The sequence below is a fragment of the Coenobita brevimanus genome, chromosome 89 (genome assembly GCF_032717465.1).
Source record: "Coenobita brevimanus isolate Jiangsu-jjx chromosome 89, ASM3271746v2, whole genome shotgun sequence".
NCBI classification, from domain to species: domain Eukaryota; kingdom Metazoa; phylum Arthropoda; class Malacostraca; order Decapoda; family Coenobitidae; genus Coenobita; species Coenobita brevimanus.
This window is the reverse complement of record NC_137042.1, coordinates 10,936,793-10,955,089: the sequence shown is the minus strand read 5'-3', so window position 1 is coordinate 10,955,089 and position 18,297 is coordinate 10,936,793. Positions and strand designations below refer to the sequence as shown.

At 40.3% G+C, this 18,297-nt stretch overlaps 2 protein-coding genes across 3 annotated transcripts in view; one reads left to right on the top strand and one right to left on the bottom strand.

Annotated features, from left to right (window-relative positions):
* Positions 1-224: 224 nt before the first annotated feature.
* On the bottom strand, positions 225-16,353 carry LOC145411357 (uncharacterized). The gene is made up of 2 exons (XM_080281382.1): positions 11,803-16,353; positions 225-1,068 (listed from the first exon to the last, which is right to left on the bottom strand). The coding sequence occupies exons 1-2, from the start codon at positions 16,351-16,353 to the stop codon at positions 610-612; spliced, it is 5,010 nt and encodes a 1,669-aa protein (XP_080137508.1). The 3' UTR covers positions 225-609.
* Positions 16,354-17,918: 1,565 nt separating this feature from the next.
* The window catches only part of l(3)76BDm (trafficking protein particle complex subunit 8 homolog l(3)76BDm), a 196,524-nt gene continuing 196,145 nt past the window's right edge, over positions 17,919-18,297 (top strand). For both annotated transcript variants that reach the window (XM_080281518.1, XM_080281519.1), the window contains exon 1: positions 17,919-18,172. In XM_080281518.1, the coding sequence (XP_080137644.1) occupies positions 18,016-18,172 (157 nt within the window). In that variant the 5' untranslated portion in view covers positions 17,919-18,015. The remainder of the gene's footprint in view (positions 18,173-18,297) is intronic.

Genomic DNA, 18,297 nt, shown 5'->3' with positions numbered 1-18,297 from the left:
AATATATTTTATACTTCTACAATATAATCACTTTGTACTTGAACTTACTTTACGTGTTTATTACAGTAAAAAAAATATGATCTACATATCCAAGATATAAACCTGAAACACCTCAGGAACTATGTCCTTCAAATATTTGGGCACCTAGTTTTCATATACTATTAAGGTCATTGCAGACTATAAAACAACACTTATTAGTATAAAACTAAAGTACTATACCTATATAAGGATAAAATCCTGAGGGTCAGGCAGCATTGTTATATTAACTTAAGATTATCACTCCACATCATACAAATACTGTAATAAAAAGTATCAGCAGTCATGGGAAAAATTACAATATTACTCATAAATTAAAAATAATGTCAAAATACTGTACAGCAATTACCTTTTACACAGTGCACAACAATTTGTTAGACTGATACCTGCTACTATGATACCACACCATGTACTGTATTACAGTGTCATATAGTGCACTAACAGTCCACATTTAGTGCTAAAAAGCATGGAGATAAAAATTTCACTGTAATTCTTTAATAGGATGCATCCTGCAAAATTTACCATGTAATCTCCATGCCCATCCAGAAGTTCAGTTTCTTAAAATGCAAGGAACTACATCTGCAAAGTAACTGTAAACATACCCAAGTTGGCCTCATGGAAGAGGTAGCCACTCCTCTGCAGGAAATCCTTAATGGCAGGTTTAAGCTTGGCCTGTCCTCCAAGGCTGTGAGCCCCACGTCCAGTGATGAGGGACACCTGCATTTGCTTCATACCTCGTGCCACCAACACTCTCTGACGTTCGCTTAGAAAGGCCTGTGTGGCGCTAATTGCCTCAGGAACATGCAACAAGTGAAGGTCTAGGCAGTTGGCATCACATCGACTGGCATTAGTTACCTCCAGAATCTTCTCTGAAGCCCGTTTGTTGGCTTCTGTAAGTTTTGCTGCGTGAAGGTTACCAATACGTGCATAATAAGCTGCAACAGCTTTCATACCCTGCCTGGATGCATCCTGAGCCTTCTTGTATGCCTCTTGTCGCTGATAGTAATGTAGCTGTGCTTCGTCACGGAATACCTGTATTGAGAAACTGAGTTTGACAATCTTATTTTATAATAAGACAATTAAATCCTACCATACAACTGTAGAGACCTGTCAGATCATGAATGTGCCAGACATATGTGACAAAACCTTTGTTTTACTTTCTTAAATATTTTTCCCCTTGCCATTTCCAAACAAAAAGACCTTCTGCAGTGAAGGAGTTAGAAACGATCTAAGTAGTCCCTTCAATATGGTGTCCTTTTTTTTTTTTTTTTTTTTTTTTTTTTTATACATGACAATTTTATCCATTTATGGAAAGGCATCTCATTGTGAAGGGTTAAAGGATAATGTTATCTTTGGCCATCCTAACCCACCATTATATGTAATGACATACAAGTTATGAATGCTGCAAACAGAGTACATGTATACCAGTACAGTGAGTCCTTGATAAATGAAAACCCGAAGTACGAATTTTCGATGTTAGGAAAGCGATGAATACAGTGAGTCCTTGAAATACGAAAACTCGAAGTAAGAATTTCCAATGGAACAAAAGCAATAAATGTAGGACAAATTCCACAATACGAAAGTATGTGTCGCAATGGGACAAAAAGCGATACAAGAGGAAATACGAAAAATTCAAAATGGGCGCGCTGCACAGCGCTGCACTCGCTTGCGGCGAGAGAACGAATTAACTCTTCTCTGGTAAACACATTTTCGTGTGCTTTCCAGTCAAGTCATGTCCGTCCTCTCCTCTCAGCTTCACTGTACGTTACGCTGTTTTTCACTGTTCTTCACCTTTTCGTATTTTCACCATGCCTCCCAAGCGCCCTGCATCATCTCCAGCATCCAGGGAACCAGCTGCAAAGAAACAGCATCGTACTCTTACTCTTGAGAGGAAATTGGAAATAAATAGACGCCACGAGGAGGGGCAGGGAGTCTCGGAGATTGGGTGAGCTTTAGGCCTTGCACCATCAACCCTTGGGACAGTGACGAAGAAAAAGGAAATGTACAAGAAGGTGGCCACCTCCTTCTCTTTATCTTCAGCTGCCTGCTAAGCCACGAGGACCCGCAGCTGTCACATGGACTTAGCGCCATATCAGCAACACGAATCTCCAGCCGCAGCACAGGTACAGTGTACTAATACTACAGTTATTAGTTGTGTTTTATTTTTTTATGTCTGTGCAATAGTATAGTCCTGCATACGTGTATTGCATACTTCTAAATAGGAGGGGTAAAGTTTTAGTGGGGGGTCCAATGGGGTCCTGGAACGCATCCCCCCCTTTATATGTATATTTCAATGGGGAAAATCGTTCCGATATACGAAATTTCGGATTATGAATTTTTTTTTTATCCCTATTCCTTTCGTATTTCGAGGACTCACTGTATAGGACAAATTCCACAACAAGAATGTATGTCTTGATGATACGAAAAGCGATACAAAAGGAAATACGAAAAATTCAAAATGGGCGTTTGCTTGTGACGAGGAAATGATGTTTCAGCTGTATAGATTCCTCAACTGGTCACTATTAAATCAGCTTGGAACCCCACAGCTGATCACCAATTTATATATCAGCTTAGGCGTGATCTCGCTGTTCCAAGCAAGGTTATAACGTTGCGCCTGGTCGAAGTCACTTCTGGATGACACACTCCACCAAAACAACATCTCACACACTGGAGATGGTGGGAATCGGTGTAGAATCCTGTTGAAGGAATTTAGAGGTAGCGTGTGCAGGTGAACTGAAACTGAGCAGATTAAATCTCTGTTTATTGGCCACAGAAATATACAACTGCAACACAGAGAGCTCAGAGTTAATATGTCCCTTTCGTTCTAATGATACATGTGTTATGCCCTAGCTGGCCGGCGTCCCCTCTGGTGTGGCGCTGAGGTCAGCATATTCAGAGGTGCCAAACCCCACAGACAACTGGGATTTATACATGAATAGAAGCATCACAACTTTACCATGTACATTACACACCTCAATAAAGTAGTACTGATTATCTTAAAGTATACCAACAAGGTAAATATTTCCCCCATGACTTAAACATATATACAACATATTTCTCTATTGCCTTCCCTTTACCCTAGGTTGTTTTGATTGCGCATCCTATCCCAAGCCACACTTTACAGTGAAATGGTGTTTGGTTGTTTATCATTCACACTATATTACACATTGTTAATTGTGAATAAACAACTTTGTATGTACTGTAATATGTAACAATAGTGTGAAACTACAACTCGTCATGGGAAATGATGTTGGCACCAGAACGATGAACCAACCCTTCTCTGGTAAACAACTTTTCGCGCGCTTCTCAGTTGAGTCCACGGTTTCAGGACAACTGGCAGTCAGGTCAGGTCTTCACCGTCAGGACGATTCCCCGTCGTTTATTCACATATCAGTTTATTTAGCAAGTACTATATATTAGTTTTTGAGTTATATGCGTTATAAAGGTGATGGTGGTTTATTCTTTTAATAATAAATGTAAAATATGGCATCAAATAGTTGGTATTAATGGAAAAAAATATAAATACAGTATATTGAAACGTGAATCAGGTGACGTACGGTTTCACTTCATCATTTAACCCGCAGTGTCCCGGCAGATTTTTCACCACTGACCCCCCCCCCCATCCTGTTTTTTTTTTTTTTTTTTTTTTTTTACCACCACTTTTTATGAGAAATCGAAAATTCAGAAAGAAAGTGCTCATTTGGGTTTAGAAATACCAAATACAGGCTACAGTACCCTCACCTTGGTACCGTGTCCTCTCAGGCCAGGCTTCAGAGAAGACATTTTCTTGGGAGGGGTAACTATTCCAAACCATATAATATAAGTGTTGTTCACTCACCAAAAACATCAACATATGGCACCTTCCTTTACAACGTTACCGCCTCATCACTTCTGCTTATTTCTTCCTCTGGCTTCTTTCTTCCTTTGACCTCCACCTCGGGAATCACTTTTGCCTTGGATTTCGTCATTGGAGAGACATGGTGTGACATGTATTTACTGGCCAGGTCATTGCTAACAAGTGAGTTGCCGAGAAAATGGCATGTGGGGGGGAGGGGGGTCAGGTGAGGCCAGGCATTATCCCCACCTGGCGTTGGGTAGAGGAAGGTCTCCCACATATACCTACCAAAAATCACCGGTGAAACTTGAAAAATGTGCAAATTACTGACCTCGCAATTGCAAAATGTATGGATACATTGTTTGATGTCACCATGACAAAACATGGCAATGTATCCATACATAGTTGGGACGCCTTGGGTTAACATAAGGCTACATATGAGATATTGGCATTTATATAAATGCCTAATAACCTCACGTGAACAACTGACATACTTTAAAATTATACGAATAATCTTCATATTACGTATACATTCTCAGCTAATCAAGCAATCTCAACTTACTGCATCCAAAAATTACAATAAAAATGACTGAAGACAGCTATGGGTGACACCAGATTATAATTCAAAGTCGACTCAGCAAAGCAAGGCAGAAACAAGTTAATTATTGACTACAAGTGCAAATTATAAATAATAAACAAAGCCTACACTGTTGAATGAACATAGACCTTGATACGTCCCCATGAAATTAGTTATTACAGTATTAATCAATTAACATTTAAGTATATTTATAGAATGATGGGGAATCGTCTTGGGTGCGAATTGTCCTGATGGGGAATTGTCCATGTTTTGATGGCAAATTGACTTCATGGCGAATTGTCCCGGGACCGAGTCCACGTCACTCCTCGCAGCTTCGCTGTTCGTGAGGATAATTTTACAGCTCTACACCTTTACATACTGTTTAGACATGCCTCCCAAGCGCCCTGCATCATCTCCAGCATCGGGGAACCTGCTGCAAAGAAGCAGCAGCACAGTACACTAACACTGGAGAGGAAATTGGAACTTACAAGACACCACGAGGAGAGCCAGGAAGTCTCGGAGATTGGGCATGCTTAAGGCCTTGCAGCTTCCACTGTTGGGACTGTGACCAAGAAAAAGGAAGTGTACAAGAAAATGGCCACCTCATTCTCTACATCTACAGGTATTACTTACTTCAAAATAGGAGAGGTAAAGTTTAGGTAGGGGGTCTGACGGGGTCCTGGGACGCATTCCCCCATTTCTATGTATATTTCAATGGGGAAAATTGTTCCTATATACAAAATTTCGAATTACAAAAGTTTTTCTTTTGGTCCCTATCCCTTTCATTTATTGAGGACTCACTGTATACAGTAAACTTTGAATTATTCGTCACTGCAACATCCAGTACCGAAACGGGACATAACCAGTGGTTCAATGCAATATCTGGCACTGAGGCGTCTCAACTGGCTCATAAGTGGTAGCCAACCTGCGCCAAAGGAAATTCCGAAACTCAGGAGCCAATGAAAACGCCTCCTTCGCACCAGCCAATCAGAATCCACCAGGGGCACACCTCACTTGGCACCCAGAGAATATCGTTGCACTCTCACTCTCGCCTGTGGATGTCGTCCAGTGAAGACGTGCCTGTGTGCTCTGCCCTTCCAACCATGCAGTAGCAAAACCCTGCTGCTTTTACTATCTCTGTGGCATCCTACAATCAAGGTAGTGTACTGTATTATACAGTACTGCAAAGCTGGAGTACCCTTTGAGGGAGACATTCACCACTATAGCACATGGGATTATGTGCACTGTACAGTACATTACAGTACTACGCTGCATGATGTACAACTCTACCCTCCATCGATGCCAACATTTGCTGAGTACATATAATAGTACACTGTGTATGGTACTGTATTACTGTCCTATATCGTTACTGTATTGTTTTTATATGCTTAGTTTTCATCTTTTATTCAAGGTAAAGTTTATAGGAAAGAGGGTCAAGACAGACAGAATCACAATATCCCGCTAAAAACCATATGTTGCACCAGATATGCAATATCTGGCATTTCAAGTTATTCAGTGTAAGGCTTGGTTGAACTACAATGGATACTTGAGAGTTTACCAAATACACACCGTCCTCAACATAATAAACAGATGTGTTTAAGAAAACCCATCACTGAGCCGGGGTATCGTTAAATGGGGACGTCATATCATAAAGTATAAGGATGCGTTTGGAAGCCTTGGGATGTCCCCGCCCCCCCCTCCAACAGTAGAAAATCCACCCAAATGAGTCCAAAAATAAGTTTCTAGCGCACCTAAACCCCCAGATAGCTTTAAAACAAGCTGAACTATGCCTAAAAGCAGTTTATAACTCATCTCAATCAAAAAGTATAATCTGAAAATCATCAAAAATAAATTTGGAAAAAAATGAAACAGTAAACTGTACCCCAAAATGACAATGTTCACCTCACCTCTAAAAACAGTTTATAAATCAACCTAAACACAAATTTTAAGTCTAAAATATCATCAAAACTGGTTCAAAAAACCCCATCGGATTACCAGGGACTGGCCATCGATAGGCAGGGAGGAGTATTACCGGTATTTTTTTTTACATTTTTAAGACAGGGTATCGTATAATGATGGATCATAAAACAGGGTATGACTATAAGCAGGCAAACCCAAGTTTAACAATGCAGTTGGTTAAGTAAAAAACCCATCACTAGGCAGGGTATCATATCTCAGGGTAGATTTAACATGTACAGGGAGGTGTTTCTGAGCCTTGGGTTTCCTCCCCCACCAAGTCCTAACCCCCCCCCCCAAAAAAAAAAAAAAAAAAAAAAAAAAAAAAAAAAAAAAAAATTAAATGGCCTAACAGCTGTAGAAGAAGCTAACCTAAGCCTAAAACCAGTGCCCATCTCATTTGTACCCAGTCAAGGTCACTAGAGAATACGATCTCCGACTCGTATTCAAACTTGGTAGAGAAGCAGCAGCATTGTATACAATCCCACCATCAGATGGTCTTGGGACAGTGAAGCATCTGTTATGCATAATAATAATGTATGAATGACACAGAACCATCCATGGTGCGAACTGTTGTGATGGAGAATCGTTGATGTTTTGACGGGGAATGCGATCCATGATGCGATTGGGATGGCCTTTTCAATACCCCCTCTATATGTCGTCTTAGTGTCTGCTCTGGTTGCTGAGCTCCTTTATTTTCTTCTCTGTTATTTTCCAACATTTATTCAGAAATTCCTTAGTACTTTCAAAGCATTTTCCCTTGAACAGCCCAAATGTAAACACATGATTTACTGATGACACAGTTTTCATCAGTGCATGAAATACTCTTTAGGGTTTCATAATTATTAATATTTATTTAAAATCATTATTATGTATTCCATGATAGGTTAGGTATTCAATGGTCAAACACAAAATATTCTTTGTTGAGTTGCCAAGTTGTCCTTACTGTTTTGTACCTTGTCTAATGGGCGAGAATCTGTACCCCAAATGAGTGTTCACTCCACCTGTGACGTAAACAGATTAATCTAAGTCTTAAAACAATTTACAGTATAAATCAATCCCAATACAAAATTTCTATCTATCTATCTATAGCCCGACGCCCTAATCCCGCAAAGGGTGGCCGCAGACAAAACGCCTCCAAGTCGCTCTGTCACCCACCATTTGACTACCCTCCCCCCAGCTCACCCCCCCCCTCCCTCATATACCTCTCAACTCCATCCCTTCACCTCATCCTTGGTCTACCCCTCCCTCTCCCTCCCTCCGCCTCACCTACATACACCCTCTTAATCAGTCTTTCATTCTCCATTCTCTCCACTTGTCCAAACCACCTCAGTGTACAGTATTTCTCCTAATCTTCTCAACCACATCCACATCCACCCCACAACGTTCCTTCACTTCTTCATTCGTCAACTTGTCCCTCCATGTCACTCCACATGCTCCTCTCAAGTAACTCATTTCCACTGCTCTCACTCTTGACTTGTTCCCCTCTTGCAAGGTCCACGCCTCGCTTCCATCAAGGCATCTGGCGATCTAAAGGGGAAATACCTGATAACTTTAGCTTGTTTTTGCTCTGAATCCTGATTTTTTATTAACAGTTAGCTAAATCAAGCACAATTCTCTGACCAGCTCTCTGATAATCAGAAGTGTAAGGTGATAAAAATGATAAAATTTTTAAAAGTGCCGATTCAGTACCGGTACTTTGTCGCACCAAGAGAAACGCAATTATCCAGAATACATCATTATCCATCTCAGCAAATGGCTGAATTTAATCAAATTCCTTAGAAAGCCCTCAAATTGAAATCCATGCCATTTGTCACCCAAACAATCAACTGGCAGCTTTACTCATAACTTTGAAATCTGGCTCACAATAGATGGCTTCATTTTATTCAAATTTCATACCTTTGTGGTTCTTTTATTGTTTCGTTTTCAAAATTAAACATGAAATAATAAGCTGGAGGACCAAATTCAGCACTGTGAATTTTGCTTTTGATGTTATCAAATCTGGTGGCCTACTACCCTGGAGTTTATCCTACTGCAGATGGCTTTACTGTATTTCTTTCTAATTATCTGTTACCTCTATGACCATATCTTTTGCTTTCTTTTCACATTCAGTATTAAATACAGTACCCTCACGTCCAGCACGGTAATATTGTCATGCATGGGTCACGTGTTGGACCAAAAACATGTTGGACTAACAACAGAGCTTATGGGGAAAAATGAATTATGTCAGCAACCCTCGGAAAAGTCACCCTAAATACCTACCATATACCTATACATATATTGGTACTATTGTAATTATAATAAATGGTACTGTCCTATGAATGATAACTAACCTTTCAGGATAGTGTTGGTGGGCTTGCTGGGAATGGAAGGTGGTATCCAAGGCTGTAGGTAATCCTACTGAGTCCCCAGAGGATGGCTGCTGGCGTCACTAGCGGGTAATGGCTGTTGCTCCTCCTCAACCTCCCTCATAAATCCTTCAAAATCACACTAAGAATCACTATCTTCATCCACAGCCATGGAAGGTCCTGCTTCTGCCTGTCCTAGCACTGTAATCCTCGGCAAAGTGCATGCTTCTCACACTGTTGCCAGAGCCCCATCTCGTGACTGTGGAAAGTGATCGCTGTCGCTGACTCGGTAGAGAATATGGAGAAGCAACTTTGTTTATAAACTGGTACGCACGCCGATGAGAAGGGTTTCAAAACGATTGATATTTATTCTAAAATATTAATATGTATTCAGTGTCAGGCTAAATGTTCAATGCTGTAGTACGATACATTCTCTGTCGAGTCGCCTGGGTTTTGGTCACACTGTTTTGCATGTATCCTCGGCAGGAATCCATCCAGATGAATTCCAAATGCCTGTGGTATCGTCGGCAATTTTACCACGTTACCGTTCCGATTTACCATCGTATCCTCGGCAAACCTGGTATGAAGTGCCGTGTGATAGCCTTCGGCTGCCAGGATCTTGTCTTAGTTTTTTATGATCACGTTGGCTTCATTCATGTCGTAGGCCTTGGCAATGTCAACTTTCCTCTCCTCTTTCTTCTTCCTCTCGATGCTTTCTAGCTTGGTGGCCTGAGGGAGGTGCCGATGCTTCTTGGGGTTCTCAGAAGGCTTCCTAGGCATCGTGAGCAGGGTAAAATGCAGTAACAAGGGCAGAAAATGCAGCAAGAAAAAAGCACCTTCCAATGCAATTATGTGACTGAGTAGCGCTGTGGCGCGAGAAATTTAAACAAAACATCACGTGACACCAGAAGCGTTTTTAATTGGGCGGCATCACGATCACGTCACGATAGTGGGCGGGGAAGGCTACTTGATCAGAAGTTTTCATTGGCTATCATCATCATGGGAATGTCCAGTATGACCGTGTTGGACTGGGGGTGATCGTGCTAGAGTGAACTCTGCGGATTTCGCCCACTTCTCGGAGCTCTGTGCGTGTTATGCTAACACACTCGTGTTGCAGTAATTAAATCGTATTAAATAATACTAATTAATTGCTCTCCGTGCTGGACCCGAATCGTGCTGGACTAACGCATGTTGGACACGAGGGTACTGTACATACAAGTTGGGGGGGGGGGGGGTCCCAATCCTACAAGCTAACTGGGAACAGGATTTTGCTCGTTAGCTAAACTCTCCTTAAACGAAGTGTAGAACTTATGGGAGCAAGGCCTCCGAGCAACCTCCCTCCAAACCACTAAAACTGACTTTCTGATCATTTTAAGCTGGAATAAGGGGTTAATACAAGAGGGTAATACACCTGAAATATAAAAACAGCATTAATAAAAGCAATATAACATAAATTATATGTAAAATACATGCCAAGTAACCTCCACTGACCACCAACACCTGTGAGACGATTTTAAGCAGGAATAAAGGGTTAATACACATGAAATACAAAATAACAGCATAAGAAATCGTATCGATTCTCGTAAGCTGATATTTGGGAGTATTGTACCTGCTCATTAACCAGGCATTGGTGCAAATTTCAAGACATTGTATAAGCGAATTCTCGTTATGCGATTGCTCATTAACTGGGACTTGCCTGTATACTTCGATATACGATACCTTTACATGCGATGCCCTGGCTTAACAGTGGGGGTAGAAATACCACCATACCCCACCTAACGATGGCCAAACCCTGGTTTAACAATGTTTTTTTTTTTTTTTTTTTTTTTTTACTGATTCTGATGATACATACCTATTTTAATTGTCTATTTAGGATAAATTATAGATAAACTCTTTTTAGACTTAGATTAATGTGTTTTAGCCATAGGTGAGGTGAATATTGTCATTTTGGGGTACAATTTACTAAGCTTGATTTTTTCCAGACTTACCAGTATATTTGACGATTTTCAGATTTTATTTGTTGGTTTTGGTGAGTTATTTACAGGTGTCTGGTTTAGGTCAGCTTCTTTTACAGCTGTTAGGCCATTTAGATTGGCTTTAAATTTGTTTTTGGACTCATTTGGGTGGGTCTAGGACTTGGTTGTGGGGGGGGGAGGGACCCAAGGCTCAAAAACACATCCCTATACTTTGCAAATTAAAGCTACCCCGAGACACAGTACCCCGTCTAACGATGGGTTTTTACTTAACCAACTGCATTGTTAAACTGGGGTATACCTGTATACTCCTCCTCCTCAATACACTTCAAATATTAGGCTATGTATACCACTTGTGCATCTCACTGCAAAATGCTTGACAATGTGTTGGGCCCCCCCTCTCCCCAAGGCCAGTGCCCTCTTGCCAGCTCATGCCACATGGCAGCCTTATTGTCAAGATACAGCTCTGCTTATAATGAAGTTCCTCACATTTGTTGTCATCCTTGCGCTTATGCATGTACAGTCACGTTCATGCAGCTGTGGATTTATACTAATGAACGCGGCTGTACATACTGTCACTAACCATATGAGGTTTGTCAAGAAATTCTCCTGTTACTCTCTGGTGAGTTTATTCTCCCTGATGTCTTGTTTCATTTCTGTCACTCATGCCTCAGTCATCTCTCTCTCTCATGCTTGGGTAGGTCTACCTATTCTCTTTCTGTCTGCCTTGCTAACCTGTCTCACCCTGTTTATCTCTGCCTCAGTGTATTGGATGTGAAGTGTGTGTACCGTGTACTGTAGTGTACAATGACATTTTATCATGATTATTACAGTATTTAAGGGTGTTCTCTATGCCTGAACAGTTATACAAGTGTACAGGGTTTTATAGGGGGGGATCAGATCCACTCTGGGGGGATTCTGGGGTATATACTACATCAATATCTGTCAGTATGTCCATTTCTGTCACCCCCTTGGCCGCTATAGGCCAGATGTTTACTATAAAAAAAAAAAGAGGGGGGGGAGGGCCTTGATAAAATTGTCAATTGTATAGTAAATTACAAATATCAACTCTCTCACCTGAGGATCATCTGGTATTAAGTCTCTGGTGTGTTGAGATGCATTCTCCTCCTCTTGTTGAATAAGACTGTTGCGCTGAGCCTGATCTATCATTTGCTTCTCGTACCTATACAAGGCTTCTGGAGCCATGACAGTCTTTGGAGTGCCCTGTTCAGCACCATACCTCTGTGTCAGGTTTTCCACAGTGAGCTGATAGTTGTGACCACTCCTCCCAAACTCTTCCTTTAAAGCAGCTCTGTCAACATGAGGGTATTCTGCATAGAGGCGCTGCAAGTTGAGCCGCGATGATATTGATGGTTCCCCTCCAGTGCTTCCCTGTTCACCTTGGCTTTGCTGAATTGCTTGTTCCAGGTCCATTATTTCCTGCAGCTGTGTTGGAGGATCTCTCAAGAAGCTCTCATCAGCACTGTAACTGACTGTACTGTCTGTATTTGTATTAGCATTTTCTTCTTCCTGCAGGCGCCGTGCCAAGCATTCATCCTCACGTATCAAGCTGTCTAATATTTTAGCCTCATGACGAAACTTGTCATCAAGGGTGAGGTTCCAGAACTGGTGGATTGTGTGGCAGAATTCAAGTGGCAAGATAACACTGCGATCCTCAGGTGATAACTCTCCACCAAACTCATATGATCCCACTGGACCAAACATGCGACATAGCTGTGATGCAAAGAGAGGATCCATCACCAAGGTTATATACTGTGCACCTTCCTCTGCTTCACTGTTTTGTTCAGATATTACATTCTTGGATGATATGCTCTTCTTCACTACCTTTTTCTTGTTCTTTGTTTTTTTAACCTTTGTCATGTTAAGTTCAACAGCATCCTTCCCTGTCAGTCGTGTTACTCTGTCATCTACAGAATCAGAAAGATTAAAGGACTGTTCAATTTCCTTTTTAGCAGCCAGATCTCTTGGTTGCTGACTTTGCTTTATCCTGTATGCCTTCTCCTCAACCACCATGTCAGAAGAGGTATCACTGGCATCAGCAAAACTCTGATCATATCTTCCATCACCTGCACCACTACTTGCAGTCTCACTTGTCGGTTCTGATTCCAACTGATCTTTATCATTCATTTCAGCATTTTTGACATTAACTTCACTGGGATCAGACATTTCATAACCCCCATCCAACAGGACATTCATAGCCCAGTCTAAATCAAACTTGCACTTCTCAAATACATCTCGTAGGTCCTCCTCTGGAATACTTGGAAAGAAAGCAACAAGATTCCAAAATGGTTTAATTGTTGTTACATCGTCTATACTCTCAGTCATGGTTCCCTTCTCTAGTCTCAGTTTTCCTTTAGTCAATGGGCCATCATCAAGTTTCAAGTCACCAGTATGCATGGGTTTATAATTAGGTTTCCCATAAATAACTTTGAGTTCATACAAATTGTTATCAAGCTGAAGTGCCTCAAAATCAATAGACAATGTTTGTGTTTCTACATTCAACAAAACACCTGATGAAATAACCCTTGAGTTAGTTTCAATAAGATCTTTATGGAATGAGGTTTGATTAATATTATCCTGAGATGGTTCAGTTGCTTCTCCAGTGGTACCAGAATTAAAGGTATGTTTCTTCTGCCTCCTATATTTGGAAACCGCACCAGTATGGGGTTGAGGTTCATCCAAGGTGACTGAAGCCTCTCCAGCTCCAGTAACAGAAGTTTGTGCATCCCATGATGGAGATATACCACTTGGAAGCGGATTCCATGATGCAACTATAGGATCCTCCTCATCTTTACTTGTCTCTTTTTCAGCTGTCAACCATTTCAAGGGATCCCCTGAAGTTCTTTGTCGTCTGGCTCTAGTAGGCTTGGGAGAACCAGAATCATAATTTCTGTTTTCAAGAGTTGAAGGAGCCTCCCAACTTATGGAAGAAACTCCATCATTAATGTCCACACACTCCCAAGAAGACAACGAATCAGTGAGAGGAGCCTTGTCTGGTTTGGCAATGCTTTGACCACTAACATTACTACCACTCTTCATTTGCTTATGGTCATGTGTATTTTCAATAGTAAGGCAGTCAGTGGCAGTGTCATTCTCCATTGGGTGTTTATGCATTACCACTAAGTTGTGGACTTCCATATCCATATGGGTTACTTTCACCTTATCATCCATACTGCATTCCTCAGGCAAGAAGGTATCAGTACCTGGTTTTGAGATGTCTTGGATTAGGTCTGTACAGTTATCAACATGGCTGTCTGCACATACATTGTCTTCATGTATAATCTTCTGCTTAAATCCCATGGTACTGGTATCTCCATTTTCATCCTCACAGTTTAAAGCTGAACTGGTTTCTTCTACAGCTTCATTCATTTCATTACCAAAAATCAAGCCTGGTTGTGCACCTGGTATGTTCAATACCGAAAATGCACTGCGATCAAGTGACTGTGAATTCAAATCTTGATCAACAGCAGGAAGAACCTGTTCAGTTTCATCAGTTCTGGCAACAAGCTTTGAGAAAGACATGCCAGTCTTTTCCTCTATATTCCTGCAGAGTTCGTACATGACCGAGTCTTCATTAATGGTATCAGGCACCACAGTAACATGTCTACTGTCTACTTCCTCAACACTGGCATATTTTGAAGCCCTCTTACCCTGAACCTGAAGTTTTAAGGCTGATCCCAGACAGGCAACCATATCATTAAACTTTTCATCTGTAACTTCCCCCTGCTCAACCTCTGTGGTTAAGTTATCCCACTCAGTCTCTGTTTCAGAAGTATTCATTACATCATTAGTTTCCTCAACTATCCTTTCTATTCCTTGCTCTGATTCAACAGCTTTTGATGCAGAACAAATGGCTATGGGATTTGTCTGATCTGAAGTGCTAGGTTGGCCAAGTTCTTCAAGTTGCAACATGGCACTTGTCTGCTTCTCAAGCTGTGCAACATCTTTCAAATCTGGATACACACTATCATCTTTACTATTATTTATAACTTTATGATCAGTTGTGTTCATAGTTCCGAGATGTGTGGAATCCATACATTCAACATTATCTATGACTTTAACATCAGTGTTTTTTTGTTCCTTCAGATTATATGCAGAGACATACTTTTCTTCTAATTCATTACAGACTTCTTCCAAAATGTCATCAGATTCCTTACTGGCATACAGAATGATGGCTTCATTTACCACTCCTTCCCTGAAACTGTCAAAAGTTCTCTCCTCTTCATATCCCTCAACTATTACATCTGCATCGTCATCATCGTCACCACCATCACTGAGCTGGTCATCATCAGCGTAATCGTACATCCAATCATCATTCAGATCTGAGCTTTCAATATCATCATTGCTGCAGCTTAGTTTAATTTGCGACAGGGCTCTTGATAAGTCATCAGAAATTGTCACTCCACTCTCACCTTCACTGCTTGTCATACCATTACATTCATGCTGTGAGTCATTAGGTACTTCCATGTTCAAATCAACTGACTCTATTACTGCACCAGTCCACTCTTCATGAAAATCCTCAACATCCCTTCCTGCCAGGACATTATTTTGTGTCTCATTAACATACTCACCTTCCTGATTGCTTGCTTGCTGTCCCTGAAGCTCAGAAATCAGGGTTACAATATTTATTCCAAGCTGATACCTCTGTTTCATTTCCTGAATTTTTGCCTTTGGTACACCATGCACACACTTTCTGGCAAGCTCCTTTGGATGTAGTCTCCAAGGGGTGTCAGCTTCCAGTACTTCAACTTCATAACCAAACTGAAGAGCAAACTTCACATAAGGCTTCATTTCCCACAGCTGTAAGTTTGTATTATCTATGAATATAGGTGTCTTTCCCTCCTTCAGTTTCTTCAGTGCTCTTCGCTTATTCCACTCGTGTGCTTCACCAATACGGGTTGGATCATAGACATAATTTCCACGCTTGTTACAGAAAAAATCGTCAGTGGACAGTATAACCCCCCTCCCAGTCTGACTCCTTAGTTCTTTTGCAAGAGTTGTTTTTCCAGAGCCAGGAAGACCACGCAATATGACCATTAACTTCGTGCCATTTAAAATTTTGTTGGCCACCTCCTTTTTCTTACCGACTCTTGATTTTGCTTTGTGTTTTTTTCTTGGTGACTGTGGAGAATATTTGGCCATTCCATTTGAGCTACTGTTCAGCTCCTGAGGCCAAACTCCAAGGCCAATTGGGTTACGAGGAGCACTAGGAACAAATTCAGGAGCAAAAGCCCACTGTACCTGTGCCTTCTCCAAATACCCTACTTGATCTGTTTCTGACGGGGAAGGGTGAAACTCCCAGTTATTACTGGCTTCTGGAGATACTGCATCAAGACTGTCAGTATGGAATTCCTCGACAACTGAACCAGGATTGCTAGATACCACCGTTCCCGCGAAACAGTTTCTCACAATGGATTCAGCGGTAAGGGCACTGAGTACATGAGGGGGCAGGTCATTTTTGTCGATCATTGCAAGTAAAGTGTCTGATGCGTATGTTGCATTCCAGTCACAAGACTGAAGAATCAACTTGATAACTTCATGTTCCACCACAGAACCAAAAATTTCCTCGAATTTCGTCAGAACCTCACCATGGTCTGTCCCAGCCATGGTCTCTTTCAAGGTAATAACTTTCACTTAAGTCTCTGTTATAATGTAAACCTTATCAGTTTCATGTACATATGTGTCTTCCCAATCCATCACTAGTTTCCTATTCCCACGCTCGTCCTCGAAGCAACAAATAACGTCTCTCCTATCACATGACGACAATAAGGTAATGGAAGAAACGAAGCAAAACAACCAAAATCCTGTGGGAAGGAAGCTTGGAACCTTTGTATTACGTGTAGGAAATCTAACGTACAGTTCAGTTCAGTTGATAGGTGAGGAGTATTGCCTTTTCATCGGCACTCCTCTTGTCAATTAATTTTTCTAGTTTATTATTTTTCTTGTATTTAGCTCGTGTTTTGCTCGTGTGTCTTTTGTTTTATTTTGTTTTGTATTTTTTTCTATTTGCTATTTGTTAACGTATTCCTCTTTCTTTCCTTAATTTCTCTCTTTTCCTCCATATATTATATAAATAGTCTTTTGTTCTTCCTATATTTTCTTCACTAAACAGTAATTGTCCTATTAAATTGTTTTCATTTTCTATATAAGGCTGTTGTAGGTGTTCTTCCTTATTCCTGTCTTCCTGATACAATGGGCACCATAATAAAAAGTGTTTTATGTTCTCTTCTGCTGCCCCGCACAAATCACATTTAATATTGCCCCCTGAAAATCTCTTCCTATCATTTAGTGGTAAATTATTTGTTCTACTTTTATATAATATTATGGATGCTATGGTATTATATATTTTTTCTTCTTTTATATTTGATTTATAATTTTTATAAATTTCCAGACTCTTTTTTTCATTTATTTCTTTCTTCCATTGAGATGAGTCCCAGTTCTTTACTTTTTCTTTGATGTCTTTAATACTAATATTTTTTACTGATTTATTTTCTAATCCTATTTCTCTCATGTATGTTTTTACTGTACATATCCACTGGTCTTTTCTACTTTCCATCTTTTCTTGCATTATTCTTTTAATTAAGTCATTTTTACCTTCTTCTAATCCATATTTTAAGTACTTGATATAACCTTCCATTATTCTGCTCTGCATACATGATGCCTCTATTTCTTCTCTTAGTGTTGGTATCTGAGTACAGTCATCGTATTCACTTAACAGTATTTTCTCCGCTTGCAGTTTACGCAACAGAATTTCCATATATATATATATATATATATATATATATATATATATATATATATATATATATATATATATATATATATATTGCCTTTGCAACGGTTTGATATTTTTTTTGTGAAATTTGCATACTTCAAAGTTACTAAAACATCTTAAATTATAGAAATTTTCATGAAGCAATTCCTGACCTGTACTAAACTATATTCATGGCAAAATTTTTGATTTATCTTGCTGTCTCTACAAATCTCCCACGCTGATATCGTGTTATCGTGAAATATACGTGTAACGGTAGAAACGGATCTGCTACGTTGCGAGTTGATGCTTAAATGTGTTTTATAGATGTCGTGATGTTAAAGAATACCCGTTCCCTCGATGCTCATTTTGTTTATAGATGTTGTGATCCCGACAATCATATGTTTACAAGGGGCGAGGGTTGAAGTTAGTGAGGTCTCCTGTCAAGTGATAATATAAGACGGTTTACCTCGCTCGTACCACCTCACGGCCAATGATTCTCGAAATTGTTAACGACCATGGCTCAGTGCAAACTAACTCCTCATGAGTATATCCAGAATGCATTTGCTCCGCAAGTGGCAATATTGTGCAGTGAAGATGCAGATAACCTTTGCCTCAAGAACAATCTGAGATTTGTCGAATTAATACAGCCGTTTTGCCGACTCAACAATGAGAGTGAGTTTTTGTATGATGATTCCCTTATTAAAATATATAACTAAAGGGTTTCGCCGCATCGGTCTGCTAAGATCCTCATGGTGTGTGTGAAAGGTAATGGAAGTTGAGTGAGCATAATGTTAAAA

Excerpts from the sequence above, each read along its gene's own strand:
- LOC145411357 (XM_080281382.1), bottom strand. The coding sequence starts at position 16,353 with ATGGCTGGGACAGACCATGGTGAGGTTCTGACGAAATTCGAGGAAATT. Across the intron at positions 1,069-11,802 it reads TAATACCAGATGATCCTCAG|GTATTCCGTGACGAAGCACA; the intron begins GTGAGAGAGTTG and ends TTCTCAATACAG.